At 38.8% G+C, this 14,495-nt stretch overlaps 1 protein-coding gene across 1 annotated transcript; it reads left to right on the top strand.

Annotated features, from left to right (window-relative positions):
- Positions 1 to 636: 636 nt before the first annotated feature.
- On the top strand, positions 637 to 10,094 carry LOC104071731 (chromosome unknown open reading frame, human C16orf87; the record flags this gene model as incomplete). The annotated part of the gene is made up of 3 exons (XM_009572496.1): positions 637 to 739; positions 3,441 to 3,623; positions 9,552 to 10,094. Coding segments are annotated over 3 exons (405 nt in total), but the record flags the coding sequence as incomplete, so codon positions are not given.
- Between the last annotated feature and the right edge of the window lie 4,401 nt (positions 10,095 to 14,495).

Genomic DNA, 14,495 nt, shown 5'->3' with positions numbered 1-14,495 from the left:
CTAGGTCCTTCTGTAACCACCCGGCCTTGTCTACAACGGTGTGGTAGTGTGTGGTACAAATGCATCTGTTTTGCTTCGGGCTTTATTGTGCCTCCTGTTTAAAACTGCTCCTGCTCTCTGAAGGAGTTGCTTTCAAATGCTTCTGAAAGTGAATGTATTCAGAATGTACTGACAGTTTTAACTCTCATACTTTTTCTTTAATATATATCTTTTTTAAAGTAAATGAAGTAAAACTTGGGAATGTCTGACTGATTTGACTGTGGATATTTGAGACCTCTGAAGAGAAATTATATTTCTATTATAATTCACCCTTGCTTTAGTGCGCTCCACTTTCCCCCACTCTCTTCCTGATAGTCTGAGGAAAAGGGTTTGTAGTGCAAAGCGGTCACAACAGCTGTACATTTCAAGCTTGATTTCTAACAACTGCATAAAGAAAAGGCTTGGTGGGTGATTCACAGGAGAACCTGTTTTTACTACATTTAAATACAATTGTATAATAGTACGGGCCATAGTTTGCAGTAGAGATTGAATTTGAAGAGGTATCTCTGAGGACAAAATGCGAGTCACTAGGTTGTTTTTCATTGGACAGGAATTTTGTCATAATTTGAAATGATCTGAAATATTTGTCTTTTGTTTTCCCAGGTTCCTGTTGCATGTAAATCATGTCCCTGTGGCTACATATTTATTAGTCGAAAACTCTTGCATGCTAAACGTGCTGAGAGATCACCACCCATCACAGGTAATACAGAGATGGGAAGAAGGGGACAACAGTTCTTTCCCTTTATTTCTTGGAGGCAAAGGGTAGAGTATTTTACTTCTCTCTGTAAATTGACTGTTGTCAGTTCACTTTCCCTTGAATTTGTGCATGGTAGACTTTTAATATGTTAATTTTTCTTGAATTTGGGGGGGGGGGAGAAAGCTGGTGTTTTCAGTCTTACTTCCTTTGTACTTGTGATGTTGGCATTTATTCTGTGTATATTCTAGCTGCGTGTGTTGGTCACTATGCAAAATAACTCCTTACAGAAAGCTTTCTGTTAATCCTGTTTTGAAGTTAAATGTCTAAAGGTGCCAAAGGGATCAGATTTCAGAATATGTGCTGATTGAAACTGGGTTTTCTGAAAGTTAAAATGCTCTTTTTTGGAAGAAGTTATGCTGAGTTGTACTTATTTATGAACACCTGAATGGCACTTTGTATAAAATTGGTCATATGTTTAATCTAAAACCAAGGTGAGTCTTGCGTCTCTCTGCATGGTTAAATTAAAAAATAGTGTATTTTTGTGTCTAACTTGTGTGTCTTTTTTTTTTTGATGGACACAGTAAGAAGTCGGTTGAATAGGCATTCTGGCATGATTAACATTCTTCTTGTGTTCATGTTTATCACTTACTCCAGTCCTGGTAGGAATTAGTCAGAACAAGCAGCTGTCAGGGAAGAGCTTTAAAAAAAAAAAAAAAGTATCTGATTTATAATGTCTACTTTTTAAAATTATCTGCCAAAATACAAAATGGAAACTAAGTATTTGATATTTTGTATCACTGTTTTGAAGGATACTTGTAGTTTCCCAGCTTGTAGGAATGCTACGACATTATGCTAGCTAACTGAACTTTAAAGGTGGAGGAGGTTAAGCAATGTCTGTGGTACTGTTTGGAAGTGTTAGTCAATTTTCTTTCCTCCTCCCCTATTGTTTTGCTTGAAAGTTGATAAGGTAGCTACCAAATGAGGCTGAAAGCTGTAATTTGGTAGAGCAAAGCTCTTGTATAGTTCAGCGTTGTACATAGGAAATGCAGCAGGGGAGGAAGAACCCCATGCATGAATATGTGCTGGGGGCCACCCTGCTGGAAAGCAGCTTTGCAGGAGAGGACCTGGGGTCCTGGTGAACAGCAGGTTGAACACGAGCCAGCAATGCGCCCTTGCGGCAAAGGCAGCTAACGGTATTCTGGGCTGCGCTAGGCAAAGTATTGCCAGCAGGTTGAGGGGATCCTTCCCCTTTACTCAGCAATGGTGAGGCCACACCTGGAGAACTGTGTCCAGTTCTGGGCTCCCTAGTCCAAGAGAGACATGGACGTACTGGAGACAGTCCAGTAAAGGGCCATGAAGATCATGAAGGGGCTGGAGCATCTCTCCTCTGAGGAAAGTCTGAGGTAGCTGGGACTATTCAGCCTGGAGAAGAGAAGGCTCAGGGGAATCTTATCAATGTATATAAATACCTGAAGGAAGGGTGTAAAGAAGATGGAGCCAGGCTCTTTTCAGTGGTGCCCAGTGACAGGACAAGAGGCAATGGGCACAAACTGAAACACAGGAGGTTACCTCTGAACATCAGGAAACATGTTTTTACTGTGAGGGTGACCAAGCACTGGCACAGGTTGCCCAGGGAGACTGTGCAGTCTCCATCCTTGGAGATACTCAAAAGCCGTCTGGATGTGGTCCTGAGCAACTGGCTCTTGATGGTCTTGCATGAGCAGAGGGGTTGGGCAGGTTGGTCTCCAGAGGTCGCTTGCTACCTCAATCTTTTTGTGATACTGTGAAATACAGCTTTTGTATTAATATTAGTGACTAGGTACCCTGCTGTCCAGTTTGTACCCTGTGTCTGTACAAGATTAATGGGACAACTGCAGCAAAAGGAAGCCAGTTCCCCAGGAAGATATATGTCTGTATTGTGCTCATAAGTTAACTGCAACTTCTTTTAGAAAACATCGTTCCAGTATTTTCAACAATATAGATACTGCAGAATGGTGCTGCAGCCCTGCAAATGTGCAACTAGTCCGTGTTGAGTAGTGTACTGTGGTGACTGCTCAACCCAAGCTCGTTAATCCATACTGAACTTACAGGTGAAACTCATATAAATACTCTTTTTTTAAACTCTAGTGTGTAGGAAAGCAATACATCTGTTCAGCATTAAGTATTATGAGGCCTTGTCATAGGCTAGGTTTGGTGGGACATGTATGCTATGTAATGTGGCATTTACTGACAGCGTTGTTGACTCAGCATCTTGATTTGTGTGAGCAGCGGGAGCGATTTCATTGTTAGTGTCAAAAGAAGATGAAGTACTTTGCTCTTTGCCTGTGTGAGAAACTTTTTTTTTTTGCTAGTGGAAACATGTAATGGGCTGTCTTGATGGCTGTGATCTGTACAGGTTTTTTCCATCTTATTATGGGTAACTGTGAACTTTTTGTACACTAGCAAATGTCTCGTTGCAAAATGCATTTGAAGTAATTAAAGGCTTGATGCTTGTAATCAAGAAGTAAAGTGTCATTCTGGATCTGACACCGTAATTTTTCCGTGGATATTGTGCAGACGTAATTTTTCTGTAAAAGTATAGACATCTAACCACTTTTGCTAAGAGATTTAAAGAAAAAAAATTGGGTGGGGTAAGCACTAAGAGTAAATTAAGAACAAAGATGAAAACAACCCTACATCATACCATCTCTATTCATTTGCACAGAAAACAAGAGTGAGGCCAAAAGGAGGCGGACAGAGAGAGTTAAGCGAGAGAAGATAAATTCTGCAGTAAATAAAGACTTAGAAAACCGAAAAAGATCCAGGTCTAACAGCCATTCAGATCATAGCAGACGAGGAAGAGGAAGACCTAAGAGTGCCTCAGCGAAAAAGCACGAGGAAGAAAGAGGTATGAGAACTGGAGAAATATGTTCATTGGGTTTTCTTTTTGTATGACGATTTTTTTTATCAAACCTTTATACCATTCAAACCATTTAAGTAACTAGACTAGTTCAGCCAACACCCGGTATCTTAATATGGGGAAGGCACTGTTTCACATCTGTAGAGACCTCTGGTTTTATGTTTCAGTGTCTGATTGGAACTAACTACAAAGAACTAAGTCTGTATTTTTAGCCACCGGATCAAGTTTCAACATGTAGGTTGAAAGCCATTGGACTGTAGTGCTTAGTAGGTTTTTTGGTTTGGTTTTGTTTCTTTTTTTTGAGGTACCGCTGCTCTATATCGCAAGGACAAACAATATAATGATGCCTGTTATCAGAGAGTGACTAAGATGATTGGATTGCTTAAAAAGTTCCTTGAAACCTTTTGGAGGGCATCTTGAGTCACTACTATGACCTGAATTTTTGTCCCATGTTTCTACAGAATAATACTCCAGAGGAAAGAATGTCTCCTGGCTTATTAAGATTCCTTGGTGACCTGCTGGTCTTGATCTTTATGCAATAAAGAGACTGTTAAATGCACTAGAGTAACGTTGGAGCCCTTCAAATATGTGACTGTCACTTAGGATTTTTAAGAGCCTATCGACACTGCATTTGCTATCTATGGTTTGGGAGATATTAATTTTAGGCGTGAATAATTAATCCAAAACTTAGCATAGACTAAAAAAGGCTGGAAGGCAGATAGGAGGGGAAGAACAAGACTTCATATAAATATTCAGAAGATCTTGTTCTTAAAACTACTGAAACCATCAAGCATACCTTGTGGCGTAACTCAGAAATGCAATTGGTTTTTTCCCTGCCACCTTATTTGTTAACAAAAATGAGTGTTAATCCATGTTGCAAAGTGATTTCCTTTAACTTCTAACTTTTCAAAACCTGTCTTGTTGTCTCTGCTGTTTAATGTAAATCTGTTCATTCTTAAAGTTTCTTTCTATAAAAACAAAGTATAAATTGGGATTTTGTTGTTGTTGTTTAGTGCTTTGGCTGTGGAAAGAGAAGATAGAATTTGATTTCTGTATGTTTTCTGGATGCAAATTGCTTTAGTGTAATAGGAATAAATTTATAATATCTAATCTCTTCACCGTTGCAAGTGGCTTATTGATGTATGTAGCTTCACAGAATACAGAGCTTTCCTATTTGTTACTGATCTAAGCCAGACTTTGTCTAGCACCTATAGGATCATTTCTAGGGATTTTACTGCTAGTCTAGTTCACACACAGCTTTGGTTTGAAAAATCGTGCAAGCTTGTTGGGTTGCCCTATAAAAGTAAATCTTCTTTCCTGTCCCCTGAAAAAGAGGAAAGCAATCTAAGCAATCAAAAGAAAATATCCATTCTCTTAATGCGTGTTTTATAGTCTCCAAAAAGCAAGACTTTGAAAGCATGAGGGATATTTAGAGAACATGTTTTCCTGTCCAAAACTAAGCTGAATGTTTTTAACCTCTTGCTGCATACACCAAAATGTGACAATATGCCAGTGCTCTGAGATAGAAGACTAGAAATATGGGTGTAGTGAGATCTTTGCATAAGGGTGCATGTGTGGTGTGTTGTTTTCTTGGTGTTTGGTGTTGTGGTTTTTTTAAAGTTGAATCTCACTTGAGCAGATTGCCTTAATCTTCTTGTCCTGTCCTACTATCCCCTTTACTTGGTACCGTGACTGCTGCTAGCAGAGCTGGTACGGAGCTTGGGTTCACACCCATTTGTAATTATCTTTGCTCCTCACCAGTACAGCACACCTTTTTGGTTAGGAATAAGTGGGCTTAGGATATTTTCCTACTTCTGACTTATTTCTGGTTGCCTCTGGTTATATTCTGGTGTGTAGACCACTGTGGTGATTATTGGGCAGATTTTTAAAAAACAAACAAACAAAAAGTTGATATATATGGCTGTCATGGCTATAAAAAATAAATTCAGCAGAGAACCCATCATTTTGTAAGTGATTACTATAAAACAAGTTAACCTTGATGTCTGCCTTTTCAAGTGGCTTATAAAATTGGCTTAACTACTATGTGTGGAGTAATTAGTGGGGAATTTCAGAAATATTCTTCCTTTACCAAACCTGCTGCTTGATAGTGTTGTTTGCGTAAAACCATATTAAGCAACTTTAATTCTTCTACTCCAATTAAGGTGATTTTTGTGTGACTCATTGCTAGTCCTTGTATCAGTCTGCATAGTATTGAAAGTCAGCTCTGGAGTGCAAGACGTTAGTTTAGGTGTTAGACTTTAAGTATATTATTTCCTTGCCTATTGTACATTTCTAGGATATTTTGGGTACGCTTGCCACTGGAGATTGTGCTATTCTTCTTTCCCCCAAAAGACTTGAAAAGAGGCCACTGCTTGCAAAGCTGTTAAATATTTGGTGCCTCTTAGGCTTCTGCAATGCCTAATGCATTTGCAGATGAAAAATAGAAGGACAGAGAACACCTGAATTATAATAGCATGCAAGAGTAGATAATCTGTCCATTTGAAGACCATCCAGCTGTGAAAATTTTCTTCCTAAAGACACCCACGACATCTGTAGCTTTACTTCCTTGCTTGTGTTGTGCTCTTTTCATACATAGCGTGCTTGTTCCCAGTTATGTCTGTGCCTTTGACTAGTTCTTTTGTATCCTTCGTGACTGGTTCACATTAGAGCAAAGAGATGCAGGATTCAACAGCAATTAAGAATAGGAGAAGCAAAAGGGCTTTTAAAAATAAGCTATTTTTCCTGCAGATTTAGTAAGAAGGAATGGAGGGGGAGGAAGGAGGAAGCTGATGTAGATTGAGGGGATATGGCAGAGTGCTGGGACCCAGAGAATATTCCTATCACATGTTTCAGAGCCATGTGATGACTCTGGAAAATAGCAACTTCTCACTGCAGGCTTGGTTTGTCAAAATTGTCACTTAATTTCTTTGTCAGAAATGCTACAATATATTTTGAAAATAGAAACTTCATTTATAATCTGATTCTGATTCTTGTTGTAGTAGTGGTGGTATGTTTTTTATTTTACTGTGTGGGACTGTGATACACAGCTAGATAGGCTCCCAGGCTGCCTTGTTATCTAGGTAACAGCCTTGATTATATTAAACAAACAAAAAACGCCTCATATGCTGGAGGAAGTGGTATTGGTTATTCTGCTCCTGAAAGAGGTTACCATCAAGTGAGACTCAACAAGAGTGGCCTGGAGTCTTACTAAAGCGTACTCGATACTTAACAAGGGGTGAATCTTTTTATAAAGATATATACATTTCGGTATCCTGATAAAACTTAAGCTGAATTAAATTTCTTGACCCAAGTTTTCCTTTTCCAGTAATTTCCAACTGTGTTACTCATACATTTGCTTGACTAATGTGCACTATCTTGGGCAGTGAATCTCGGAACTTTGGATTTTGAATCCATACCAAATTTGTGAGGGGGGAGTGTCCATATTTGATTTATACGTAGATCACAAATTAAGGGCTGTGGGTCTAGTGGGTTGCGGGAGATACGGGGATGTGACAGACATGCTACAGAAAGACTGAATATTTTCACCTAAATAGCCTCTCAGTTGTGTATCAAAAGACATAGCATTTTTAATGTCTTACAAAAACAGTATTGTGATTCTGTAAGACAGTCTTTTGCTAATAATAGGGAAGTGAGTCAAAACTACTTTCAGATAAGACCGTGAAGCGGAAAGTTTTAATAGTGTCTGTAGAAACTACGGTATCCTATGAGTAGCATATGATAAAATGTCAGGCAGGTGCAAGCTCTTCACTAGTTACTGATGAGAAGTGGAATTGTCTTAAGAATGCATAAAGCTTGCAAACCTGTGTTAATCCCTGATACTGTTTGATGTCAAGATTTCAGTTCTTTAAAGTTGAAGTCTCTCAGAACGAGCCAGTACTTTGGGAGGACGGGGGGAGGGGAAACTTGAGAAAGATTTTTTGCTAAGAAGTCAACAATCTGTTAACAGTAACCGAGGGGGGGAAGTATTTTTAACTTTGCTGGGTGCTGACATATTCAGGTGATGGCTGGATTTGTTTGGATCGGGAATTATGAAAAAAGGGGAGGGGTTTAGATATGAAAATAGAAAAGGTTAATGTGGAATAACCAGTGTGCGTAGTGTCTGTGGTCAGAACAACTCCCAGCATTGTTAATTTGTACATGGTGGGAGGGAGGAAGTGGAGCAACCCAGACTGAATGTACATGTAGAAACTGATTTGTCTTAAACTACAGGGTAGGACTTAAAGCGAAACTCAGTTTCTCAGCTTTCATTTCAAACTCAATATACTAGAGAATACTGGCTTGTGTAGCCAGGGAACAAGCAGAAATCATTTACATTCCAAATATTAAACATGCTTTGATTTGTTTTACTTTGCTAAGGCAAGTTTCTTGTTTTCAGACTAAAAAACTGATGCATCTTTGTGTGTCCAGGTCCTCACTAAGCAATTTTACTTGCATGGAAAGGTGAGCTTATGTGCGATTTAAGTTGTCCAGAAATCTTTAAGTAGAGGGTTTTGTTGCTGTGTGTCTCTATCAGTATGAAATGAGAACACAGTAGTAAAGGATTTTTCAGTTTCTCCCACTTAGTTGTTTAACACAAGCACTTGACTTCACAGGGAAGGTAGTCTGTTGGAATGGTGTCCGTAGCTGTAAAACAGACAATCATGTGTGAAGCCAAATCTAAAAATGTTGTATGAATGTGGACCCATTGAAGGAATAACCATGTGAGTAGGTGGAGATAGGAGATGCTGGGATCTTCTTTCCACATGGTGCTTTCCATTATTTTCGAATGCTCCTTTGTCTTTCACCTGAGGTGTCTTGGTGGGGCAGTCTGCCAGTGTGCTGTGGTCAAAAAGAGCGTGCATGTGTGAGTCTGTGTGTTAATGAGACAGAGGAGTCTGTCACGTGAGCCTTGTGTTGTGATGGTAAATTAGTCCAGGCCACTGTGGAACTTGGATTAGGGATGGAGTTCCACAGCTAGACACCAACCTTAAAGCTCTATATGTATTCCTTTCTTCTGTGTCTACAAGCTTGATCTTCTGCTGATAAAGCTGTTTTTTGGGGTTTTTTGTTTGTTTGTTTGTTTTCTTAATGAGTTGTGTCAGCTACCCGTGGCTAGCTAAACTGGGATATAAATAGTCACGATCTGGAGTAAGTGGTATTTATGAAAGTACTATTCTAGTAGTTTTGTCGTATGCTATAGTGTAACTTAGTGTACTTGAGCACTGCAGTATGGAAACTTCTTGATGGCTTGCTGTTGTGTATCTGTAGCCTTCAAAGAAGCCAACCTCGCAGAGGGAATTTGGAGGCTTTCCCTTGCTCACTGAGGTGTTAGCATTGTTCTATGTTTGGGATAAGATTGAAAGTCTTGTGGTATAGAAAGCCCAGAAAGTCCAGCCTGTGACAGGCTACAAATTGGGAACCTGACTTCTGCTATGTCTTGGGCATGTCTTTGGTCTTGGACACTGTAATTAAACTGTTGGGTTTCTGTTACTTAGATGTAAAATAGGGGGACAAATGTCATATTTAATGAGGATACAGTGAAATCTCTTTGGTTTTGGGAGGTGTTTATGTAGAAGTGAAAAAAAAACCAACCCACAAACTCAAAACTGGAGGGTCACTTGAATACTCTTTTGTGTCAGGAATCAATACAATGTTAGTGACTCATTCTTTCTTTGTCATTAAAGAACAGAAATTTAGTCGTGTTTTTGGATGACTAATTCTGTGACTCTTAAAGCACCTTTGTGTGCCTCCATTCCTTCCTCCTCTCTCTCAATCCCTCCCTGCATAGGAGTTGATTGCCTAACTTCTTTTCAATTCCAGTACTCCATTCCACATAATTTATTAACTACTATGTAACTTGCATTAACTTCGGATAATGGAAAAAGCTTCTAATAGTGACTTTTTTTTCTTCTACAGAGAAACAAGAAAAAGAAGTTGACATGTATGCTAACCTTTCAGATGAAAAGGCCTTCGTATTTTCAGTGGCCTTGGCGGAAATAAACAGAAAGATTATCAATCAAAGACTTATTCTGTAACTTGTAAGCACACTCTGATGCATTTATATGCAGAATGGCTAGCATATTTCCAAGGTGTCGTGGACTCTCGGAAAGTGCGTTGTCTGCACCGACAAGGACCATAGTATTTCCTGTTAAAATTCTGCTGCTGTTCTTGGAAATCGAATTCTATCTCTACAAGTCAGAAAGAAAGTCACAAGATTGTGCTTTGAAAAATCAGAAAGCAGATATGTTTTACACCTTGAAGACAAATGCTAGACAAGTGGACAGAGAGACTGCACCCATTCCAGAGCACTTCTTTTAAATCTGCTGCCAGAAATGCAATATTTTAAATATTTTCAGAAATAAATGATTTTCCTTTAAAATTATATATTTCAGATTTTTCAGCTATATTGCAGTTTACGTATGTACAGTTCACATAACTTTTTAATAAATTGATATTCCAGTATTTTATTGAACTGGGAATTAAGTACATTTGTGATACTTAGGGTGTATTGGTTTTAATCCTCTTAGAAATTTGGTATTCATCCTAGGGATGACTATTTGCATTTTTTTAATAGGTGTGATATAATTTCGATAGGAAGAAAATTAAAGTGGTTTCATTTGGGGGGATTATTCTGCTTGACAGCTTCGTATTGCTTATGAATTCTCTCTAGAAAATGATTCCTTGTTACATAGAGTTGTTTTTTTAAAAATCACATATGCTTTTTGGGGTCAGACTCCTGAAGTTTGAGAGCTAAGCATTTGTTTTGTAACCACTGTTTGCTGGGTGTCTGCCTTGTCCAGATGGTAAGTACTTCTCCCATACTCTTTTTTGGCCCATCATTTACTGGAGAGGGAGAGAAGCAGGCATCAGAGATGTAGATCTGCAGCTAGCATCTTCTTACTGGTATTTCCAGAAGATAAGGATATGTTAGTTCCTTTTACTCTCATCGGCTTTTTTTGTCTGTCTTTTAAAAGTGTAATTCTTAGCAGTATTGTCTTTGGACTGTTGACTGTAAATACCAAAGCAAAAGTCTACTTGAGTGTGCAAAAATGAGCTGTTTTGGTAGAAATAGGTTTGGGGAAAACATCCAACAAAGTCATCTTTGTTAAAGTGGTATAGTGCAATTTGAGCCAAAACTCTTACATTAGTAAATATGTGGCGGCTTTGTCTTACCAAAAAAAAACCCAAACCCTCAAGCCCTGTGACATCCCGAGGGAGGAGGTGTAGGAGGCAACTGCATTCACAAAATCTGACATAGTAGCTTTTTGTCACCTTTCATTCACTCTTTTCTAAGAAGGGGAATGCAACTAAATGTCTTAGTTCTTCAGTACTATTCATGCTTTTCAGTATCACATTACTTTAACAGTGAGAATTATCTAATGAGGTTCTGCTACAGAACTGATCTCTGGGTGGAAGTAGAGATTTTTATTAATAAAGCTAGACTATCAAATACTGACTGTTTATTAGTTACTGGTTAAAGGAAGGAGCTATGATAGTTTTGAGTTAAGCCACAAGGGACTGATCGGATGCAAACTGTGTAAGCAGAAGCAGGAAACATGGAAAATGATTTTTAATTCTTAACTCCTAAGGAATAATTGGGGTCCTTTTTAACACTGGACGAGAAGGATGGATGCGGAAGTGCACTTAAACCACTAATCTACATTTGTCTTTATTCCAGTAAATGCGGAATTGTGAACACAAGACCTACTTCCCTACATGATGTAGACTTCTGCTTTCCAGAACTGTAGCCTGTCACAGATACCAGTAGTAAGGACAGATGAGTAACTCTTAAGGAGAGAGCATATGTTTGCATGGTAAGTTATTAAAGTCAGAATAACAAAAGGGAAGTTCTAATTTTGAAAACTTAAGATATGATCAGGCTTGTGTCGCTTCTGGTGCTACAATGAGATCTACTGTGTTAAGAAGGGACAAAGGGAACTACTAATGCAGTCTGTTTGGTGCTCTAACCTTGCGTTCCTACAGAGGACTGAAGTTAGTGTTGTTAGATGTGACAAAATTTAACTTACGATTTTTACATTTAGATTGGTGCCTTCTCTGATAAGTACTGAAAAATAAGTTCATACCTCTCGAAAGCGCAAGGCTGTTTTTTCTCCTTCATTGGTGGAGACTCTCTTGAAACAGTGGTTGAGTTCTATTTCTGTACTTCTTCCCTTTGTCTTCCCCAGGTCTCTGCTGTCAGCTCATTCCCACTTGTGGTCATGCTATTTTTCTTCCCCTGCTGGCTTCCAGTTTCTTCAAGAAAGCTGTGATGGAAGCAGGTGGCCTTGAAAATATCCTAGGGAGAGAGTGCTTCTTTGCCAGTGGATCTTGCAAAGCAAGAGTCCTGACTTTCTCTTCCCACCAACCAGAAACAAACCATTCTTTCCTATATAGACAGGACACTTCAGCATTTTCCAAAAGCCCTGATAACTCTGGCTGTGGTATGCTAAGACATAGATTTCTTGGAACATATTCAGTGACTGAACTGGAAAGCGTCTGCATTGTATGAAATAGGCATCAACACGATGCCATCTCAAGAGCTCTTTCTTTGTGTGTTAGAGATGATCAATGGATGAAACACTGTGGCAAATCATTGTACAGTATAGTTGTAAAATGTGTTGGATCTCTGTCTATGAAACTAAAATAAAGCCAGTGACAGCTAAATGATGAGACAGTAAAATTCTATGTACTGCAGCTCCGACTTACTTAGAAACTGCAGCGTTTCCAAGAAGCAAGAATAAATGTGTAACGCTTCAGGAAGTTGCTTATGCAAATTTTTTTTTTGGGACTCTCCAGTTCCAGTATAAGATTTTAGGCCGTGCTTTTGATTGTCTTTATGGTTCAGTCTAACTTAATTTGTTTCACTGCATTTTGTAGCATGAGACCTCACACAGAAAAACAATCTTCTTTCAGAAAAAGTGAATTAGGCTACAGTTTTTTTAATTCACTTCAAAGAAGACCAAGTATATCACCACCACAAAAATACCGCTCCACATCTATACTGCCTCTACATGTTGACTGATCTGACTAGGTAAACTTGATGTTGTGAACTGAATAGTTTAGGATTGTACTGGAGAACTGCCTGTTTATAAACCACTATCTAGCAAGCTTCGCTTTCTGCCATTTCTTCTCCCTTTTTTTTCTGAAGAACTGTGCTTCCAGTGTTTATATCTCTGTGTAATAGCATGTCAGACCATCAAGCAGGTTCACAGTTCAAATTCTGGCTGGAGATTTCTCTGCATTTACTCTGTTCTGCTACTAGATGGCAGCCTTATTCTAAAGACAGTTACTGTCTATTCAGGCATTCTTACTATTGATACTAGGAGGAGCACAGTATTCGCTTTTTGGTGAAAGCACACTGAAAGATTGTTTTTCTTTAGAACATCAGTCACTCATATCTAACTTGAGAGGTTAAAATCCTGCTAATTGGGTGTTACTGGCTATCTGCACTGAAAATAGATGGCTTCATCAGTTGTGTAGGATGTTAGCTCTTGAGCTGTTAAAATTGGTAGAAACGAATAATTTGTCAACACCAAAGAACTCTGAACTTTCAATTGGCAATTTAATTAAAAAATCTTTTAAGGAAACTCTTCTTCACCTCCCCTGGAAGACCTATATATGTAAGTTTTCTTTGGTCAAATTTTACAAATGTCTCTAGTTTTCCTGTTATTTTCACTCTAATATGTTACGACTGATTAAAAAAAGTTGAAAATGGGGCAAGGTATTGGGGAATACTTCGCAGATTACCATGACCCTGTGGTTGGGCAGCAGGATTTACAGGGAGGGAAACTGGAATTGAGATCTTTGCTTCAAATATCAGGTCCTAAACAAGGTCTTTGTGTTGGTTTTACCTTAATGCTTTTTAATTTTTTTTTTGAGTTTTTCTAGGATTTTTTTAGAGTGAAACAGTGATTCAGGCAGGCTACTAGCAGTACTGTGTCTTCCTTGTGTTTTGGACCATACTATTAAGTATCTTATTGCCTAACAGGACATGGTGTTTGACTTTTGTTCTTTAAGATACTGATAACATTTAAGGTATTGATAACCTGTGATTAAACAGTGTAACCAGAAAGCTGTCTTAAACCACTGTTTAGTTTAAGCCTTTCTGAGTTGCTGTTCTCCAGAATATGATTCCTCTGCATGCATGGACATGCATGTATTGCTGGTGTCCTGTTTTGTATCTCTAGGTGCATCCATGCAAGTGTTTTTGTTTGGATTAGGAGTGTGTGTTTGAAGCAAATCTCATGATAATCTCTACTTCAAGTGCTTATGTTTGCATCGTGGAATGGTCTTGGGGAGCAGGAAGTAGATTCCTTTTACAAAAAATTGACCTTGAAGATGCCCTTCAGCTGTTAGTGGGTGCTTGGTCTGCAGGACCAGGTCTGCCTGTAGCAGATGTTGGGCTCTCAATACCAATTGTTTCACTCTACAGATTTCCTGTTGTGCCTCACTTCTTGCTTATTATGAAAATACAGCAGAGCAAATGTTAACAAGTTTAACCCACACTTTCAGGTGATTTGTTATCCTTCCAAGCATTAACAATGTCATCAGTGTTTTGTAGTAGGCTCCCTACTTTTTTATTTCACTGTGGATTCTGATGAATATCCTCTAGCGAATCCAACTGTAGCATTTCAAGATGTTGCTTTCCTGAATTGTTTGCCTGCCCTTTTTGGAGGCTGCCACTTAGGTAGCAGTGATGGTAGGACAGCTCTAATTTTTTTCCCCCCCTCTCCTTTAGGCTGTCACTTTCAAAACTCACTAGTAGTTACAGAAAGTCTGGCTGCCCCGAAGTTATGTCTGATTAAGCAGTTTTTCTGTTGAGATGAAGATGACAGTGCTTTGACTGTCTAGAGCTCAATG

The sequence above is a fragment of the Fulmarus glacialis genome, unplaced genomic scaffold (genome assembly GCF_000690835.1).
Source record: "Fulmarus glacialis isolate BGI_N327 unplaced genomic scaffold, ASM69083v1 scaffold15352, whole genome shotgun sequence".
Lineage (NCBI taxonomy): Eukaryota > Metazoa > Chordata > Aves > Procellariiformes > Procellariidae > Fulmarus > Fulmarus glacialis.
The sequence above is the reverse complement of the archived record's forward strand: the minus strand, read 5'-3'. Positions and strand labels throughout refer to the sequence as shown.